Source organism: Anopheles gambiae, chromosome X (genome assembly GCF_943734735.2).
Source record: "Anopheles gambiae chromosome X, idAnoGambNW_F1_1, whole genome shotgun sequence".
Taxonomy (NCBI): Eukaryota; Metazoa; Arthropoda; class Insecta; order Diptera; family Culicidae; genus Anopheles; species Anopheles gambiae.
This window is the reverse complement of record NC_064600.1, coordinates 17,100,682-17,119,218: the sequence shown is the minus strand read 5'-3', so window position 1 is coordinate 17,119,218 and position 18,537 is coordinate 17,100,682. Positions and strand designations below refer to the sequence as shown.

General features: G+C 44.9%; 1 protein-coding gene across 2 annotated transcripts in view; it reads left to right on the top strand.

Annotated features, from left to right (window-relative positions):
* Positions 1–18,537, top strand: part of LOC1277412 (telomerase-binding protein EST1A) — a 45,132-nt gene that overhangs the window by 9,962 nt on the left and 16,633 nt on the right. The window contains exons 8-13 of one of the 2 annotated variants that reach the window (XM_061653783.1): positions 15,365–15,594; positions 15,746–15,819; positions 15,915–16,018; positions 16,099–16,214; positions 16,289–16,441; positions 16,516–16,812. In XM_061653783.1, coding sequence (XP_061509767.1) covers positions 15,365–15,594; positions 15,746–15,819; positions 15,915–16,018; positions 16,099–16,214; positions 16,289–16,441; positions 16,516–16,812 — 974 coding nt within the window. Of the gene's footprint in view, positions 1–15,364; positions 15,595–15,745; positions 15,820–15,914; positions 16,019–16,095; positions 16,215–16,288; positions 16,442–16,515; positions 16,813–18,537 lie in introns of both variants that reach the window. The other variant, XM_061653776.1, reaches the window with a different exon arrangement.

Genomic DNA, 18,537 nt, shown 5'->3' with positions numbered 1-18,537 from the left:
ATAGAATCAGTGACATCAATCGTTTCTTCAGCTTGCAAACCTCTTAGTTTTTCCTTATGCACTGGCAACACTCCTCGTTTTTCCAGTGTTATCTTTGTGGATATCCATGCACCAGACTATCTTCGTATATGTGATATATCAGGTCTTTCCCCAAGTTACGCGAATTCGAGTTACGCGATTTTTTAATTTTGGCCAGCTCATAAGTCAAATCAGTACAATTTCCTCCAACAATTTTCAAATGCAAAAAATTGAATTATTTTTAAATGTTTGAAATTGTTGAAAATACAAAAATAATGTAATCTTCTAAACGATTTGTATTAAATATGTAATTAAGCGCATAAAAGTGCTAATTTTAATCAAAAATAACCATTTACCAACAATATTTTGGTTAATAAACGTGATATTCGACATAAGCGAAAATCAGAAAAAAATACGCGAATGTCTCCCGAACGCATTACTCGCGTAACTCGGGGAAAGACTGTAATCTAACAGTTACTACCTGTGTATAACGACCCTCTTAATCTGGTCATTTTTCAATTAAAAGGGGGTCGTTATACACGCAGAATGCGTTAATTTGTTAATTAGAGTAGTTCATCACAGGGTTGTACAGATTTTGGACAAATTATGCAACAATTCGTTCTTTTTCTTCATTGAAATTGCTGCATGTTCTTTCTGATCTATGTTGTGCTACAAATTTTGCTCGAATAAGTTACGGGCGTTAAAGTAATGTGGAATGTGCGTAGAAGCGACGAACTCTTTCTCAGTGTGATTGTTCTGTTTAATACTGCAATGGACTCAACGCCAGCCGGTCTCGTAGTACAGTCGTCAACTCGTACGACTTAACAACATGCCCGTCATGGGTTCAATCCCCAAATAGACCGCGCCGCCATACGTAGGACTGACTATCCTGCTATGGGGGGGAATCAATTAGTCACTGAAAGCCAAAGCCCACAAGTGGGTACAAGCAGGCCTTGACCGACATCGGTTGTTGAGCCAAAGAAGAAGAAGAAGGACTCAACGCCACTGGTGCTAATACGTTGTTAAAATGATTTTTTTAAGAATATTGTTATTACTGAATGAATCGATTTACTTGCAACATAGGTGTCAATATGAGCATATTATCTAATGTGAGTAATTGTTTTCCCTTTGCTGTGGTTTTAAGTCATATGTTAAATGTGAGTACAAGCGACGAACCTTTTGCTCGCGGATGTCAATATTCTATCTAATAATGGAATGGTGTAGAAAAGGATGCTCGTGTTGAAGGAATACAAAATATTGGTTCTAATAGATCGCTTTTTTTTCAATTGGTTACGAATGAAGCGACAAAATAGCTATGCTTTGTGCATATATCTTATATCTTACGCATGTAACATGCAACTAATTTGGGTTAGCGTACTCTCATGTGTCCGCATGATTTTGGTCCGAATTTTCTTCTTTGAACTATGCAACACCCAAACATCGTATTGGCACTTGGTATCGAAATTCGCAAGCGAAGCTTCACCCACTAAAATGACATCAATTTATCGTAACGCGTAAAACATGTCGAGTGTACCCTTGCATAATGGATCGTTTCACAGCTTTCTGTGGATCTGCACCACCGACAGCTGAGTGAAAAGTCGACGATGATTTCACTTTCGATCGGTTTTGCCAATCATGTGAATGAAGCTCGAAAAAAAGCTCGTAGCCGCGTTTGAGGAGCCACTTTTTTGCCAATCGCAGCCGAGAGTAAATCTCGGCAATCGATGGCGAATTGGCAATCAGCTGGTGGCGGGAAAATTTAGTTCAACCATTCATCCATTCAGATGGCGGCGGTGGATTGTGCACCCACCGGAGGGTTGCTACCACTTTTTGTAGCTATTTCTAGCGGGCGGAAGGAGTTTCAAACGATGCTTGAATGAAGATGAGATCCTCTGCGCGAGCCTACGAGTTGCTCTCGAGCCTTTTTGGTGGTTTGTTTCACAACTAAGTCAACAGCCGTCAAATTGGTTGCTCTATCAATTTTTTTTCGTTCTCTCTTTCCCAGTAGGAAGCTTTTATTTAAGTGTAAGTTTATTTGTTTAGTTTTTAAAAGATATTTTTTTGACATGCTCTCCGAGAAAGCAATTGTTTGGTTCCGTTCTCCGCGTGAATCCGTTAGGCGCTCGGACATGGGGCTTTGCTAGCGAAATAAATCGCTTTGCGCTTGTCACGCTTGAAGGCGCTTTTACTGGTTCAAAACGTGCCCGCGCGCGTGTGTGTGTGTGTGTGAGTGTAGGGTATCCCTTTGATGCCGAAGTGTGTGGAGTTTGAACAACATGAATACAAAGTGGCGATGTGAAGAAAAAAAAACAAGCGGAGCGCACCAGAGCAGTGGTCGGAAATATATGCAGCTTCCTTCCGATGACCGTTGATAACGGAAGTGTGTGAAAAATGTGTACAATGAGAATAGGCCCTTTCCCGCACGCAAGTTTTCTCGCAATTTTCTTTTGTTCCCCCATTGTCGGAACCCGCTAGCTGTTAATTTCCATTCATTTCCCTTGCCCGTTGCGCTAAACCCAGCCTGTGAGCATATATCCTAGCATCGCGCCCGGACGCGATCAAGAGCTTTTGCAAAAAAAAAAGTACACACACACACACACACACACACACACCCATAGAACGCTTTCATTAAGCAACACTGATTCCATCAGCTGCCCCTAGTCCGGGTCCAAGAATCTCGCACAATGAACCCGACTTAATTAAAATGGTTTAGCGAGAACGGGAATTTTCATGAACCTTGAATAATGTAAGACATTTCCTTTGATCGCGATGGTTCTGCTTAACTTCTCATTGAGTATGTATTTTGTGACCATTTTTGTTGTTGCACGGTGTGCTTCCTCCTTCTTCTTCTTATTCTTCTTCATATTTGTTACAAACAACCGTAGTCGGTCAAGGCGTACTGCCTTGAGCCCCTTATTATGGGCTTAGCTATTTGTGATGCAGCTGGGGTACAGGCATACACAAGCAGGATAGCCCTTCGTTCGTGCTTTGCTCAAAGCAGGTTTGTTATGTACCTGTGTATGTGTGTGTGTTTGTGTGTAGTACTGCAGTACTTGATAGTGCAAATTATTACAGCAGGATTAGTTTGTTGTCAAATAAGTGAAGGACGCTTGTGGACCGTTGCCCTTGTTCGAATGGTTCCCAATAGAAGCGAAATTACCACCGGCCCATGCCAATGCCCTACGGTCAGGCGAGTATATTCGCCATAAACATCGCTCATTCCTTCAACCCATTGCCGCCCCAGGAAGTAGGAAAACGGGGTAGGGGGGGTGGGGGGTAGGGAGATGATGGAATGAGAAATTTGCGATCTTTTTCGCTCGCCCTCTGCAAAACGGTTCGAAGAAAAGCCGCGACATTCCAGAAAAGTAAAAACAATTTGCACGCTCATACACAGAAGTAACGATTACCTGCGCGCTGCGGAACGGAGGTGGAAAAATGGATCGAGAAAATGTAGAGGGGCGAAAGAAGAAAAAAAAGTTATGTACTGTACTGCATAAGTACCCAGCGCACACACGCACACACAGTGGTTAGTGCGAACAAGAGGCCAGCGTCTCGTGCAAGACCACAAAGGAGGAATCTTGCAGGAATTTAAATTTATGGCGCCAGGTTCATGTTACCCGATCCACACTCTCCACCAAGGGCCCTCTGTTCTTGCTGGCTCCCTTTGCTAACCCCCCCGTGTGTTGGATGTGTACCTGTGTGTGTGTGTTGAATGTATGGGGTTGTCTTGTGTAATAAAAGGCGTTCCCATCTCTGCATCTCTGCAGCCGATGGCCAGACAAAGATCTAGCACCTGGGATTTAGGAGCGATTGGGCCGCGCGATCGCATCCCCATCCCTTGGCTTTGCAGCAGACGTCGCTGACCGGCGACCGTTTGCTTTGCGCTAGTAAAAAGCCATTTACAGTGCTTTAAGATAACACGCGCTGAAAAGTAAAGTCCAATTCGAAAAAGGAGAAAATGCCGCCCGGAGATGGGCAGGGCGGCACCAAACACTTACGGACGGCTCCGACGCATACCGCGGGCCGTAAGAATAGTGTGATGCAGTTCCCTGTGTGTGCCTGTTACGTCTTCAGTGACATCTTTCGCGGAAGCTGCAATCTCCTTTCCTCCTTCTCTTTCCCGCATCGGGGAGGCTTATGCTGCTCTCCGTGCGGGTCCGTTTCATTCGTCCGTAACCGGTTTCGTTTTCTTTCTCCAGCGTCTTCTCCCTTGGTTGGGCGTGTAGTAGTCACCAACCGCAGTCCACGAGGCAAGGAAACTGATGCCCCGGTTGGTGCGCCAGCAGGTGTGATGGTGGAGGTCTGTTTACCAAGCTCCAGGGCTCGGCAAACGGCAAGCGGGGTTTTGCCAGGACGCGGGACGCGAATTATTACCCTTAAATCACGTCAATGGAAGACGCGATTACACCATACCTTCTGTGTGCGGCAGTGTGCAAGCCGTCCCCCAGCGCACGGCACACCAGGGACTATGCTCCGTCTCGGTCTCGGTCTAGGTTGATCACGCCGATATGACGGTACAGTCACACAACCCGGGGAAGGGAGACATCGTACAAGCGTACTTCGTACTTGGAACTTGAGTCTAAGCTCTAATAATAATCTACACCCTCGGTGCGATCCTTTGGCAGCTTACAGTAGCTTGCCTACCAACTGGCCAGCCCTAGGAGGAGCGACTCATATTCGCTACGGCCTGTGTAACATTCCCGTGCCTCGGGTATGTTACACCGCTCCTGCCAGGTCATTTACTTGCTCTGTCGGGACGGGCGAGCTTTGCGTAAAACTTTACCCTTGAACTTCCGCTTGTTGACTGCGGTCAGTGTACGCGATTGGTTCCTTCCACTGCCCCAAACCAGCATCACGACCGGCAATCTCAGGTTTGATGATCCGTGTTTGCCCGGTTTCTTGCGCTCTCCTTTGCTCCTTTTCTTTGCTCTTTGTGGCGTTTTTTTTGTGTATACTGCCTGCCTGCTGCGATCGATGCAATGCTCATTACACAATCCAACAGTTGCCACCCTTGCTCGCTCAACATTGCCCAACCTTGGTCAGCTTTAATCAATATCGAGTTCGTGTAGCAAGAGCTGATTGTTTTTCAGCATTACAGTATAGCGCATGGCTCAGCATTGCTGTCAGCAGTTCAGCAGCTGAAAAATGTCACTGTCAGTGTCATAAAAAAAATTCTGACTGAAACAAAATCCATGTCAGCGTCACGTACTCAATAGTGATAACCAGGGTGATACTCAAAACGATTGATGTGACCAATCGATGATCAGCAATCAACGCTTGGTCAGTGACTTTGTCATGACTTTTTTACTGTGATCAGTTCTGCAAAATATCATTGACATAGTCATGACTAAGCCGGTCTCGTGGTACAGTCGTCAACTTGTACGACTTTAACAACATGCCCGTCATGGGTTCAAGCCCGAAATCGACGTCGACGAATCGACGAATCGAATCGAATCGAATCGAATCGACGACCCAAAATACGTAGGACTGACTATCCTGCTATGCGGGGGGAGGGGGGTGGGGGTTAATCCATAAGTCACTGAAAGCCAATCTCACATGTGGTACAGTCAGCCCTTGACCGACTACGGTTGTTGAGCCGAAAGAAAAAAAAAAGTCAAGACAAATTCCGGCTGAAACAAAATCATGTCTGCGTCATGAGCTCTATTGTGATTATCGGAGGTGATACTTCAACAGTTGGTGCGATCATCACATGTTTGGTGACATTGTGTGCAACCATCTCTTTGCCAGTCACTTGGTCGCGACATTTTCTGTCAGTGATCATCACGATAGTTATGGAAGATAACGGTGCTTGCGAGTGGTTTTAAGAAACAAAATGAGCAAGGTTTCTCGCTCTGTTTCAACCGACAGACAATCAAACCAGACAGAGCGAAAAAGCATACTTATTTTGTTGCTTGTGACCACACGCCAAGTATATTCCAAAAATGTTGTGAACATCGCCGACAGAAATTGTCGTGACCAAGTAAGTGATTATGAGTTGGGTGCTAAACAAAATGTCATCAAGCATGTGATTGATCCACCAACTTTTTGAGTCTCACCCCTGATCATCTCAGTTGTGAGCTGATATGAGCTTTCATTTCACAGTTGGGTGACAGGTGACACAGGTGACTGAAACAGTGGCATTTGATAGCACTGTTCAAAGTCAGAAAAAATCATGATTGGGCTTGCGCCGGCAGCTCATTTCAGAATATCAGTCAGAATATCGCGTTGGACACTTTCATTGAGTATCAGCAATGAGCATCAAGCTACCACGGATATGTTCATTATTTTCGTTGGTGAACATCTCGTGATGGTTATGACATTTTGCAACACTGGCTATCACCAATCTTTTTTTTAATTTTTGGGTAGTAGCCATGCTAGAAAAAGCGTTTTTATTTTTATTATTTTGTAAAATTCGCTTAACGCAAGCTTGACTGTGGACATTAACATGGAAAGTGTTTTCATTTTTGTATGTTCCATTCATTCTAATTTGTGTGATTTTGCTTGTGTTTGTGGAGCATGGATGTGTTTACCTTAAATGTAAACACTGTTGCTCAACCGGAGAAAATAAAAAAGGCAAGCAAATACACAAACAAACAAAAAAAGCAAAAAAAAAGTGCACCCAACTACTACTGGCTGAGAAAAAATAATAAATACCGGCTTCCGTGGGAAGAATGCCGGGCGAAGATGATTTAAATTAACTATCTTTAACTAATAATAACTGGCTGCAGCACACTTTGCAAGGAGCCCGGGAATCCGGTTTTCCGAAGGCTCTCGATGCCACGCTGCAGATGCGAAAGGAAATGGGCAGCGGCCCAGCGCCCGTAGGGCCACCGAAAGGGCCGTTTGTGGGGTGGCTTAGCGAGAGAAAGAGAGATGAAAGAAAAAAAACAGTAAATAAATCGCTACAAGTAGCTCATCAATTCTGCTTGCGTGTGTGCGTGTGTGTGTGTGAGTAGTTCTAATTTTAGAGCAAAATATTAATAGCACGGGGCGGGTTTTTAGCGCATGTTTGCAGCAGCGTCGCGCAGGACTCGTCGTTTCGCCGCGCACCGGGATTCCAATCCGTCCAGAAGCCTGTTCTGGTGGGGTGGTGGCTCGAGGCTAATAAATGATTGAGTGGTTGCACCGTAAGATGGAAGGGAAGGGATGGGATGGGTACTGTACGGTGGCGTAACATTTAGCACCGTTAGCGATTCCCTCCCCGCCCGTGTGACACACGTTCGTCACAGGAACGCGCCGTTTGCAAACCAACAGCAGGGACTGCATACGCGTTGCAACCGTAAGCGGCTCTGGGGCTTTTATAAATAAAAAAATAAATATTCGCATTCAGTAGGGCTATGTAAGCGACTCCGAGGGCAAATCTAGCCTGTGGGCCGTTTGGTCGTAGCGCCGGTATCGCTCGTACGGCACTTGCACTCCATACGCTTTGGCGTGATCCTTCCATATTAGCCTTAACGCGCGATTCTGCCCGCTTTTTTACGGCAAGACACGCAGAATTGTTAAATTGTTTCCAGGTGCAGCAGGTTTACAGGAAGATAAGATTTTAGAAATCATTTTTTTCAGCCGCCTCGGGGAAACAGCACTTCTCCCATACAGAATGCGTTCGCCCGATTAAATTTCAGCCGTTGGCGAAATGTACGAATTTACCTGCCTGCGCCCGGCTGGCCCAGTCGTGACCGATAGCGTCCGTAAATATAAACCCCGCTAAATGTATTTAGACTTTCTCCCGTTATCTTCCCATTACCGCTTCCTTCAAATAGTTTTGTCTCGGCTGAATGTAAGTGTGCAAAAAAAAAAAACATCGAAAAAACAACAAAACACAAAAGCACGGAAAACCCACAAAATCCTTAAACCAAAAATCACCTTTCGCGACTCGTCTCATTTGGGATGTTCTTTATGCGCATACATTAACATACATATTATTCAAATCACGCGACACAATTTAAAATGGACCATGTGCCTTTTAGGTCATTGACGCGGTTTCGCGCCGATCTTTTGCTTCTTCAAATACTGTTAACTATTTCGTATCATTCTGGGACGTTTTTGGCAGTATGTGTGGTATGTGTGTGCGTCTTATCCTCTTTGTTGTGTTGTTTTACTTCTATGACATGGTGTATTTTCATGGGTATTTGGCTTAATGAACCAATATTTCTTTTTTTAACAACGTTTCGCGAATGCACTTAAAAACTGAAGTGTTATACATTTTGTGTGTATTTGTAATGTCCTTCTGAAGCTTTTCTTCTTCAAATGAAAAAAACTCGATTCTTTCTCACCCCGTTAGTAAGAATTCTTAACACAAACAAAAGCAGTGCAAACATTTTAGAATTTTAAAAGTGTAATTAAAGCATCAAAGAAAAAAGCTTTTTGCGCAAGATGTGCAGAAGCGACAGAGAGAGAGAGAGAGAGAGAGAGAGAGAGAGAGAGAGAGTGAGTAAGAGCGATAGAGAGAAGTGGAAGGTAAGGTCAATGGCGTTATGATGCTACTTTATTATGCATGCAGCACGGTAACACCCAAGCAGCAGTGTCTCTGCGTTCTTTGCTCTGTTTGCTGCTCTTAAGCTTCTGCCTTGTGCTGCTAGAGCTTTTCGCGGGCCGTGCGGATTGATCCTCTTTCTCTCTCTCTCTCTCTCTCTCTCTCTCTCTCTCTCTCTCTTTCTCTCTCTCTCTCTCTCTCTCTCTCACACACTCTCGAGAAAGAATGGTTGACGATCTCTCCCCCCCCCCCCCCGTGGTTACGTTTTCCAACTCTTCTTTCATTGTAGCACGTGTAATTTCTGCCACTAATTGTGTTTCTTTTCTCCGCGATATATTTTTAGCAGACGAAAATTCTTCTCATTAAACGCTCTACCCTGCTCAGCTGCGTTTGGCTGGTTGCTTTATGCAACAGTTAAACGAGGCAGACTATCTAATCAAGCAGATGTGCCCTTAATGGTATTTCTTGTACAAAAAAAAAGGTAGCTAGGGCATTGAATGGATGGTTTTGGGCAGTTTGAGAGGGAGTTGGAGAAGGAGATGGGATGGGGTGAGGAGTGGTGGGCTAAGGGAGTGGCAGTCTTAAGTAAGAATGTTATTGACTTCGCTGTTTGATGTTATGTGTATGCAATGGCTCTGGTTGCAAGTGCAACTAACGGGCAACGGATATATGTTTTTGTTGCTTCTTTTTATTGTTAGCTTAGCTTAGCAACTCTTGATTATGTTGCGTCCGAATCCACATTGCCCGAAGTGGAGAGAGAAAGAGAGAGAAAGAGAAAGGGAAGAAAAAAAATTAAATGCTCATTACATGACAATTATACAGCATAAAGTATGTTTAATTGCGTTCTTAACGGCCGTTCTTGGCCGCGTTACTAGAGGTGGTGGTGGTTGGCCGCACAACAGCATTACCTCGGAGCGTTGCCTCCATAATGGTTGCGAGCATAGGCCGACGCAACGGAGACGCCGGTGAGACCGACGCCAGGGCTGTGTCTGGATAGGATTTTGCTGTCCTTTTTTATTGCAAGCTTTTGCGTTTGCTCCTTGCTAGTCAACGGGACTCTCGTCCAAAGGGAAATGATATTTCAGATAAAGAAGAGAAAGAGAGATAGACAGCGAAAAAGAGATGAAGAGAAGAGAAAAAGGAAGACGAAAATGGATAAAAATGAGTTATGCAAAGAATAAAATGCATCAAGCGACGAACCCTGTAAAAGTTACGAATGTACCCCATGGCGCAGTAGTTTTCAACTACTCACTGCAAATGTGTGTTTTAATCATAATTATCTTGTTACAATTGCATGCTGCGAAACACCAACATATTCGCCCCAAGAGAATAATCCTGGAGCAACGCGGTGTGTGCGTGTGATACCTTCAGCTTGTCTCACAACAAAACATTGCCATAACCTATTAACTAAGCCGCGGTTGACACGAGAAAGATGTCACTGAGTTATGATTTATTCGCTGTGTGGTGATTACGGTAAAATTTGATGTAGCGTTTTTTTTGTGTGTGTTTTTTTGTTCAATAAAACTTCCCTTTGAAGTTTGGATGTACACATGCGCGGTGGTTTCCAATGGCGGTGGTCCTTTGCCCTGGTGGTCCTGGTGCGATCTCTAACTCTGTTATCTATTATTTCGCAGCGAGGATTAATGGTCGAACGACACTGTACAGCGTCCAGGCCCGCGGTACGATCGTTCGTCAAGGTCCGTTAGGTTGAAGTAGTGTTCGGGGTTGAATTCCCGCGCCTCGATCATAAATCAGTATTATGAAACGCGTTTTATTTATATGCAGATACATCACAAAGCAACCGATTGTGATGGCGGACCATATTAATCGGCGAACAGGGCGACTAGAATGATGATTATGATGTAGGTCAGCACATTAGGAATGATACGAGGACCATCTAGCATGAGTCAGATGAGATCGTTACTCGTAGCGCAAAGCTGTCGAGTAGAAATGCAGATGAAGACTAATGCCTGCTTTGCGCGCCGATTGATCCTACTAGGATGCGCGGGAAGAGTAAGAGGAGGAAGAGGGGGGGGGGGAGTGTTAAAGTGTTGGACTAGTGTGCTAAATAATCATAAAATTCGTCAACACAGCGGTGCGCAAACTGGCTATAATAATCGGTCGGCTGGCGGTGAACAAGAAAGAGCCAAGAATCAATGTTAAGTGTGGCAGTGGTTTGATGAATTTATGACTGTTTAGACAGCTTGTTGAATTTTACAATCGCTAAATAGAAATGTAAGCAACCTGTTTTGGACGAGTTCCGCTAGCTTTGTTCATCCATGCGCATCAATCGCGTGATTGGGGAGCGATTCCGCTGACACGGAGCATCGTTTTTATTTTCGACGCAAATGATACCTTTTTTGTCCCGATTAACTTTGAGTTCAGTAGAATTGAGGTTAGTTCTGCCGTTGCTCAGGATATGCGTTACACGAGCAACATAAACAAATGATTTACTGCTCTGTGGTATCAGTTGTGTCCAGGATGGAGCGAACACACGTGCCCCTAGTGCTTGTTGTTTTTACTACCTTTGTTTTCGCTGTGGTTTATGGTTCGGGTTCCGACCGCGGGATTTCGATTTTGCGCTGAGACCGTTTGATTTATAGGCGGTGGATGTATCGTAGCATCGGGAAGATTGTTCTACTTCTGGCTTGATAAATAATCTGTAGTTCTTTCGCTCGATCCGATTAGCAATAACTGTACTTCAGCCATGTGACGGCAACCAGTTATGCTGGAACAGATTATGTCTTCAAATATGTTTTACGATGTGATCTGGCTTGACACAATTTAGTGGAGATGGCCCTCGCGGCCTACGACACCGTGCACATTACCCAAATAATGCAGTAAACCTTTTTGAGAAGGATTTTAAAAACAAACACAGACACCTCATTACGAATGTGTTTAAGTGTTGATTCCCACCTTCTGCTTCCCGGTTTTTAATGTTTAGTTGTTTACTTTTGTATGAGTTCTTTCATAAATACTCCATGGCCTGAATATGATTGAGTATAATGATGAGTACAATTTCATTGCTATTTAAGAAGTTATTAATGTGCAAACCAAGAAAGCAACATCATTAAAATGTAAAAAAAAACTGCCGATAACTGAAAGCGGAAGGCAAAGAAAGATAAGGGGACACACTAAGGAAAGGAAAGATTTGCAGATAAAAGACGGAATGAAAAGAGTTTAGGGATGTATATGTAAAAAAGAGAATGCAGAAATGAAAAACTGGACAAATTAAACAGAATATCCAGAAAAAAAAAACTACTACGGTGAGGAGCTGAAGAAGCTGGGGTCGGCGCGATAAGAGCCTTGCTTTTGACGTCGTATGGGGTTGGCGATCGGTTCGTTCAACTTCCGTTCGGTGATGAAATCCGTTTGCAGGCACCGGTAGACCTATTACACTAGCCCGTGCATATGCTGTAAGCCAAAGGGAAAAGGCCATTACTCGTGGTAGAGATCATTGCCTTTGTCTTTTCTTGTCTTCTTATCCGCCTTTCCTGTGTAATGAAAGTTCGAAATAATTCGAAGATTTTGAATTTCAAATAAGAAGAAGAATGAGGCTTTGAAGATTCATCGTACACCTATGATTCATGCACCTCGAATGATCCATAGACAGTGAGAGGTGCACGATACTTCGATCAGATTCATCAGATTCAGCGATATTTAAGTGTGTTCCTTTTTTATGAACTTGAATCATCAATATAAGGAACCTGTGAGATCAATTGTTTGTTTGCTCAGTTTCTTCAGTTTGCTCAGTTTTTTTCTTTTTCCTCCCATATTTCCTTGGTAACACTCCATTTTCCAATATTATCTTTTTGGATACCCATGCAACAGACTATCTTTGATAATTATCAAATATAATGTCTCAGGGGTAATCGAACAGATCCCGACTACCCTTGTTTAACGATCCCCTTAATCTAACTTTCGTCATTTAAGACCTAAAGGGAGTCGTTATACGCGCTAAAATACGGTACGGGATTGAATATAAACAAACAAAAAAGAGATAAAACTAATGAACTTGAATACCTTTGTGGAATGGTTTCTTGGGATGTCCCAATTTTTTATCACCAGATCGGAAATACTACAGTTGTATGTTGTATATGTTTTGGATTTTAATTAGATGCTCCATTGCTGAAATGTAAAACTTCGTATGTTAATATTTAGTGGGTAAATTTGCAATCTATTTAATGGTTTGAAAATTCAGAATATAACTAGAATATATACTGCAACTTTATAAAATAAATTATTATTTTCGATTTGTATTCTCAATTTGGTCATTTATGGGTTTACAGTTTCCTGAGGGGCCATCATGACTATCATATATGATAGCTATACCACTCAAGGTGTTAAAGCCTAATCTAACTTGTTTGGTTTATCAATTCTTCCTGTCATAGAGGGCTGCCTTCAATCTCAAGTTGTAAATCTCAATAGGTTCTCAGGATCTCAATACAAGAGTAAAATCGTTTGGCAGGTATCAGGGTCCATACCGTGGTACAGTCGTCAGCTTGCATGACTTAACAACATGCCCGCCGTAGCCTCAAGACTAGTATGGTTCGTCACCCCGTAGCAAGGACTGACTATCCGGTTGTGTGGTACTAAATAAGTCTGAATAAGTAAATAAGGACGTTACGCCAAATAGAAGCAAAAAATGGATCAAGATTTAAAATGCTAGATCCTGCCAGATTCGTGATTCCAATGAGTCTTTAGGTTAATGAATTCTAAAGATTCAAACTCATGCAATGAATCGTGATTCGAACGACTCTGTATTCCGGATTCATTGGAATGATTATGCTCTTAAACAAATCCATGAAATACAATGCTAATCGAAAGAGCTTGTTTATTTTTCCGTTTCTCCTGCGTTTTCGGCGTTGTTATTCTAATGGTCGCCTACCTATTCTCCATGAATCAAAAGTCGACCTACGATGCTACGTGCTTATCCAAGGGTGAAAAGCGCAGTGTTCAATCGTTGCCGTCTGCAAACGAATTCTAGTAGCAGCGATTGAAGGAGTTACCATTTACCGTAAGTGTAGTGAAACGGGAAGGCGAAAGATGAGTTTAACGGAGAAATCTCGTTGCTTCTTCGGTCGCCTTGGGTCGGGCCAGTACCAGCACACAAAGCAGAGCCGTGCAGACCATCGTTAACCGAAGTTTTTTTTTTTAGGATGGAATGGGGGAAACCTCTCAGATCGTTATCATGAGTCGGCATGATTGGTCGTCTGATTGTTGGGGCTGCTTTTTATCAAGAACCGCATAGTTATTTATATGATTTTGTTCGTACCATGTGTGTGTGTGTGAGTGTGTGTATGTAAGAATACTTCCGCTGTCAAAATTGTCTTTAGCTCCCTTTTTGGCGAGATAGAAGACGGTTCGATAAAAGATAAACATTCTGTCTACACCAACCGGCAGTGGTTCGGGGTCAGCGTTCTTTCCCTTCGCTCCGTTCTTGGTTCGTTGGTTCGTCGTTGTCGTCGTTCGTGTGGTTAGATGATTTTCCACTTTGCTTATTTAGCACACATTCACTTTCGTATCTTTCTTTCGGCGAGCGTGGTAGGGTGGAGATTCAATGCACAAGCGTTTCAGAAGACATTAATAAGATGTGCTGAGATATGACGGTTCGGGTTGCCGGGAGTTGGCCTGGGAGCGCCGAGCATGTATTTAGTACGTTAATTAAGAAATTGAAGCATACCTGCCCGAGCACACCCATCGCAGACAAATTGTTTTTTTTTGTCGTTCTTCCTCTCTCTCTCTTCTCTCTCTCTCCCTCTATCGCTCTGCCAAGCTGGAGGAATTTGGTTGTTTTTGTTTCTCGATCGCGTTGTTGGGCAACGCGACTGGTCCGGTGGTCGAGTCGCTGGAGGACTTCCATCTCACCTGCGAAGGATTTTCGGAACGCCCAAAACAAACTGTTGGATTGTTGCACAGAGCGTCTAAATCTACGCAGCGCCCTTCATTCGGTAAATGAGATCGAACGGCGAACGCCATAAAAAAGGGGCACATATTAACCGAAACAGGCAGCAGAATGCAACCCAAACCACATAATTATGTTTATCATAATCAAGATCAGCATGACTGTAATCCCAAACGGGGCGCAGCGCGACCGGTAATGCTCGATTGAAAATTTCCTCTGAATTTTTTGGTTTTCCTGCGCCAATAGACTAGACTGGGTGTGTGTGTGTGTATGTTCCGGCACGTTCGTGTATGAGACACGATCATTACTCCCGCTTTCTTTCGTGATTATTCCCTCCTTTGTGTTTTTTTTTGGTTAAAAAAAAATCACCCAACTTCTTCGAAGCTGCAAAATCCTCGCAATCCCGGCTGCATGGACCCGGATGGATCGTATGTGTGTGTTGCCTGTGTTACTGCTATAATTTTCATCCTTGCCTGCATCGAGCAGTGCCCCGCTTGCAGCGATAGTGATCCGGCAGACGGTTTAATGCGCGCTCGTCGAATGCCCACCGACGTCGCCGAACCAGAGGGCAGAGAGGGCAAACGAACCGCGACGGCGCAAAATCATTTCGCATAACATTGGCTTGAGAATTTATAGTCGCATTCAGCGCGGTTCGCTGAGTTGAGATTATTTTTTTTGTTAATGTGTTTTTTTTGTGTTCTTGTTGCAATTCCCTTTGCGATTGTGTGTGTATGTGTGTGCGTCTGACGGGTCTTTGGGTATTCCCACTGTAATTTGAGAATTATTTGGAAATGAGTCTTGTGAAATGCGTTCATCTACAATAGAACAGGGCCGGTAATGCTTTAAAAAAATGGTTATTTACTGTAACTATTTGTGTATTTACTTGTCTTCTCACTTACGTGTGTATGTAGTTTGTGTTGTCGTTTGCTTTAACGTGTGCTTTATCGCCATCGCTATCCTTCTTGCAGACACGTCCACCACTGGCCAGGAAACCCGATCCGAGCTGCAGGAGTGTGCGCTCTCGTCCGGTCTGCTCATGTTTGGAATTTTGCTCGAGCGGTTTATACGGCTCATCCAAGATGCGCTGGACGCGAGCGAGGGCAGCGCGAAGGACCCAGACAATGGCGACTATGGTGCGAGTGAAACACCGAAACTAATCTTACCCGAAGATGCCAAAGTGATACTGCCAGCCATTAAGGTAGGAAGCGGGAGAGGCACCGGCACAAAGTGCATTGGCATCAGAATCTGACAAAAGAAGAATTTTTTGTTTGTTTCTTTTTTTCTTTTTGGGACACATTTTTACCAACACTGTAATGCATATTGTTCTTTTCTTTCTTTCTTCGCACTAGGTCTGGTGTGATTGGATGATGTCGAACACAGACACGTGGAACCCGCCGCCCTGCTGCGCTGACTACAAGATAGGGTAATTGATCACACTTATACGGTTAAAAAGAAAAGGGTGTCATTGAAAGCTTTCGCTTCCCGTTGGATCTGTTTTAATTTTTTTTTTTGTTTCAGAAAATCTAACGCCCATGATCCGTGGTCTGAGCTGGCGGTGCTAATGAACATACTGAAGCGCTTAGATACAAACCGCAGCATACTGTCGGTGGAGCAGAATGAAGGTGTGGTTTTTTTAGGGTTGCGTTCGATGACGCCTTAGCTTCGTGGTATAACTTCCCGTTTTTTTTTCATTTTTAAGCAGGATATGAAAATGTACGCCTGCCCGAGGATATCACCCTTGCCGGGTTCACACCGCTAATGTACTACGATCCCGAGCCCATTTTTGTGCATCCGGAATGTGACATGGAAGAGGCACAGGTACCAATGTGTAGCGTAAGCTACTGCTTGCAGTCCCGATACTGATACTGGCCGATCGTTTTACACCTTCACAGAATGTGCTGCGCATCCAGAAGCTGCTCTACTTCGGCACGGATCGTTTGTGTCACTGTGAGCCGCCAGTGCTGCGCCGGGAGCAGGGAGCGCCGCGTGGGATGGCCGAAGGTGGCGCCCAGTTTTACAGCGTCGTGCAAAACCGAACGGCTAGGGTAAGCTGCCGACACTAGCGGGAGATCCGTCCCATCCCTGTGTAATCGATACGAGCCGTTCGTTTCACTTGCAGCTGAGCGATATGGACATCCTGCTGGAAAGCTACAGCGACGATGAGGAGCTAGAGCCGGCCACGGACGGTGTCAGGGCGAGCGGCGGCGATCTGCCCAAGAGCGTGGAGCAGCACCAGGGCAGTGGTGCCGTGGGCGACCCCTCGACACCTTCGGCCGATAGTGGTGTGCTCAGCGGTAGCAGCAGCAGCAGCATCAGCAACGGCCCGAGCAGCCTCGAAACGCGCAAGCTGCTGCGGCGCAAGGACGAGCTGGAGCGCAAGCAGCGCATGCAGGAGAAGCACAGCCAGCGGCTGCAGGTGAGTGAATTTAAGGATTTTTTTTCAATTCTATCGCCCTCAATTCACCTATCGAATGGCGCCATAAATCTTGCGCATACAGTTTCCGAACCATACCAATTGATTTGAGAAACTCTTTTTGTTGCTATCGTACGGTGGGCGTAGCAAAAAAAAAGTGGAGTTTATTGATACGGGAAAAGTTGCTCTGCCGTTGATTGCAATGTACGACCTCTTTTCATTAGGGCAGGTATAAATTTGGCACACTCTTCCGGAGAGGGGAACTTATCGCGTGATGAGTGTCCCTACACACTTTCCCACCCTCTCATTCTTTGCCATCCCTCATAATTGTTCTGGCTAGCCGTCGCCTACTGTCCATGCATGCTTCGGCAAACATGCCGGGCGGATTGAAAGACGATGCGTTCCTTAACAACAACAAAAAAGAGAGATCGAGAGGGGGGGGGGGGGGGTGAAGGGGCGGGGGACAAAATAAAGACCCAGCGCGGGTTCATAAGCTCTCTTATGAATATTAATCATAATTTGCCGGTAGTCATAGCTCATACCTTCGAGAGAGGGTTCGTCGCTGGGGGTTCTCTCCGATCAAACAAATTAAACATTAAAAAGGAAGATGAAAATAGAGCGTACGAGCGGGTGGGAAGAGAGAAGGAGAGGGAGAGAGAGAGAGGGTGGCCGAGAGAAAATGAAAGAAAGAACAGAACAAGCGGAAAAGGGAACCATATTAAAAGATTTTCTGCCATGGTATCGTGGCTTATTAGTGTGTTAATAGGATTTTTCGGGCTCACTTTATGATACAGCCGCCCGTGCGCGCTAGGGGAGCGTGTCCGCCATGGGGCAGGGTGGCATCGCACGGAGCGGATGCACGACGCCCAATGGTGTCTTTATTTTGATAGCCGTAGCATGAAGCGGAGCAAAGCATCATCGCCGGCCCGGGTGCGCGCGCGCGCTCGCTCTCCGTAGCCGCCGATCATTGTCTTGCGCGAGCTATCCAGCAGTCGTCGCACTGGCGGCGGGTACACTGGTGCGGTGGTTGACCTGTGCCTGGGATGGCCGGGCCCGGGAATAGGCGGCACACCTTCCCGTGCGCCCGTGCCGTGCTGTTGTGTGGCGCTTGGGGTCTCGGTCGGTTCTCGGGCGGAGGTTATTGACAGTTTTCGTTTTCCCCTTCCCGCCGTGTGTACCGCGCTCGGGTCGCCATTGGAAGCCATTTTTATAGATTTTCGCATCTCCTCGCCACGATCAGTTTCGGTGTGTCCCGTGGAATCCTTAAATCTCTGCCCCGTTAATTTGATCGCCAGATTGGCGAGATATGTTATTTAAATTTATTCCCTGCCTGTATGTTCGCCGGCCTTGCCTGGTTCGCGTTACCACACGTATGCTGCCGGGGGAGGATATGATTATACGGGCGGGAAGTGATCTCTTTTGTGGCACCAGCTTGATCTGGTCACTAGATCGCTCTCCTCACCCTGGCCAGGCGAGCGGAATTGTCACGATAATTCAAAAAAGGGTACATATATTTATTTTCGCCAAAACAAAAAAAATGGAAAGCGTTTAAACCGTTTTGAAGTAGAAAGTTCAACCGTTGACATCTAAATATGATGATAGCATCACATGGTTTTAGTTTTGCATGACATCTTTCAATTTGTGAGACATTCAGCGGTGTAAATTTACTTCGATCCAAGGGTTTCCTGACTGGCCGACACCGACACTAATTAGGCGTAATCCATCAAA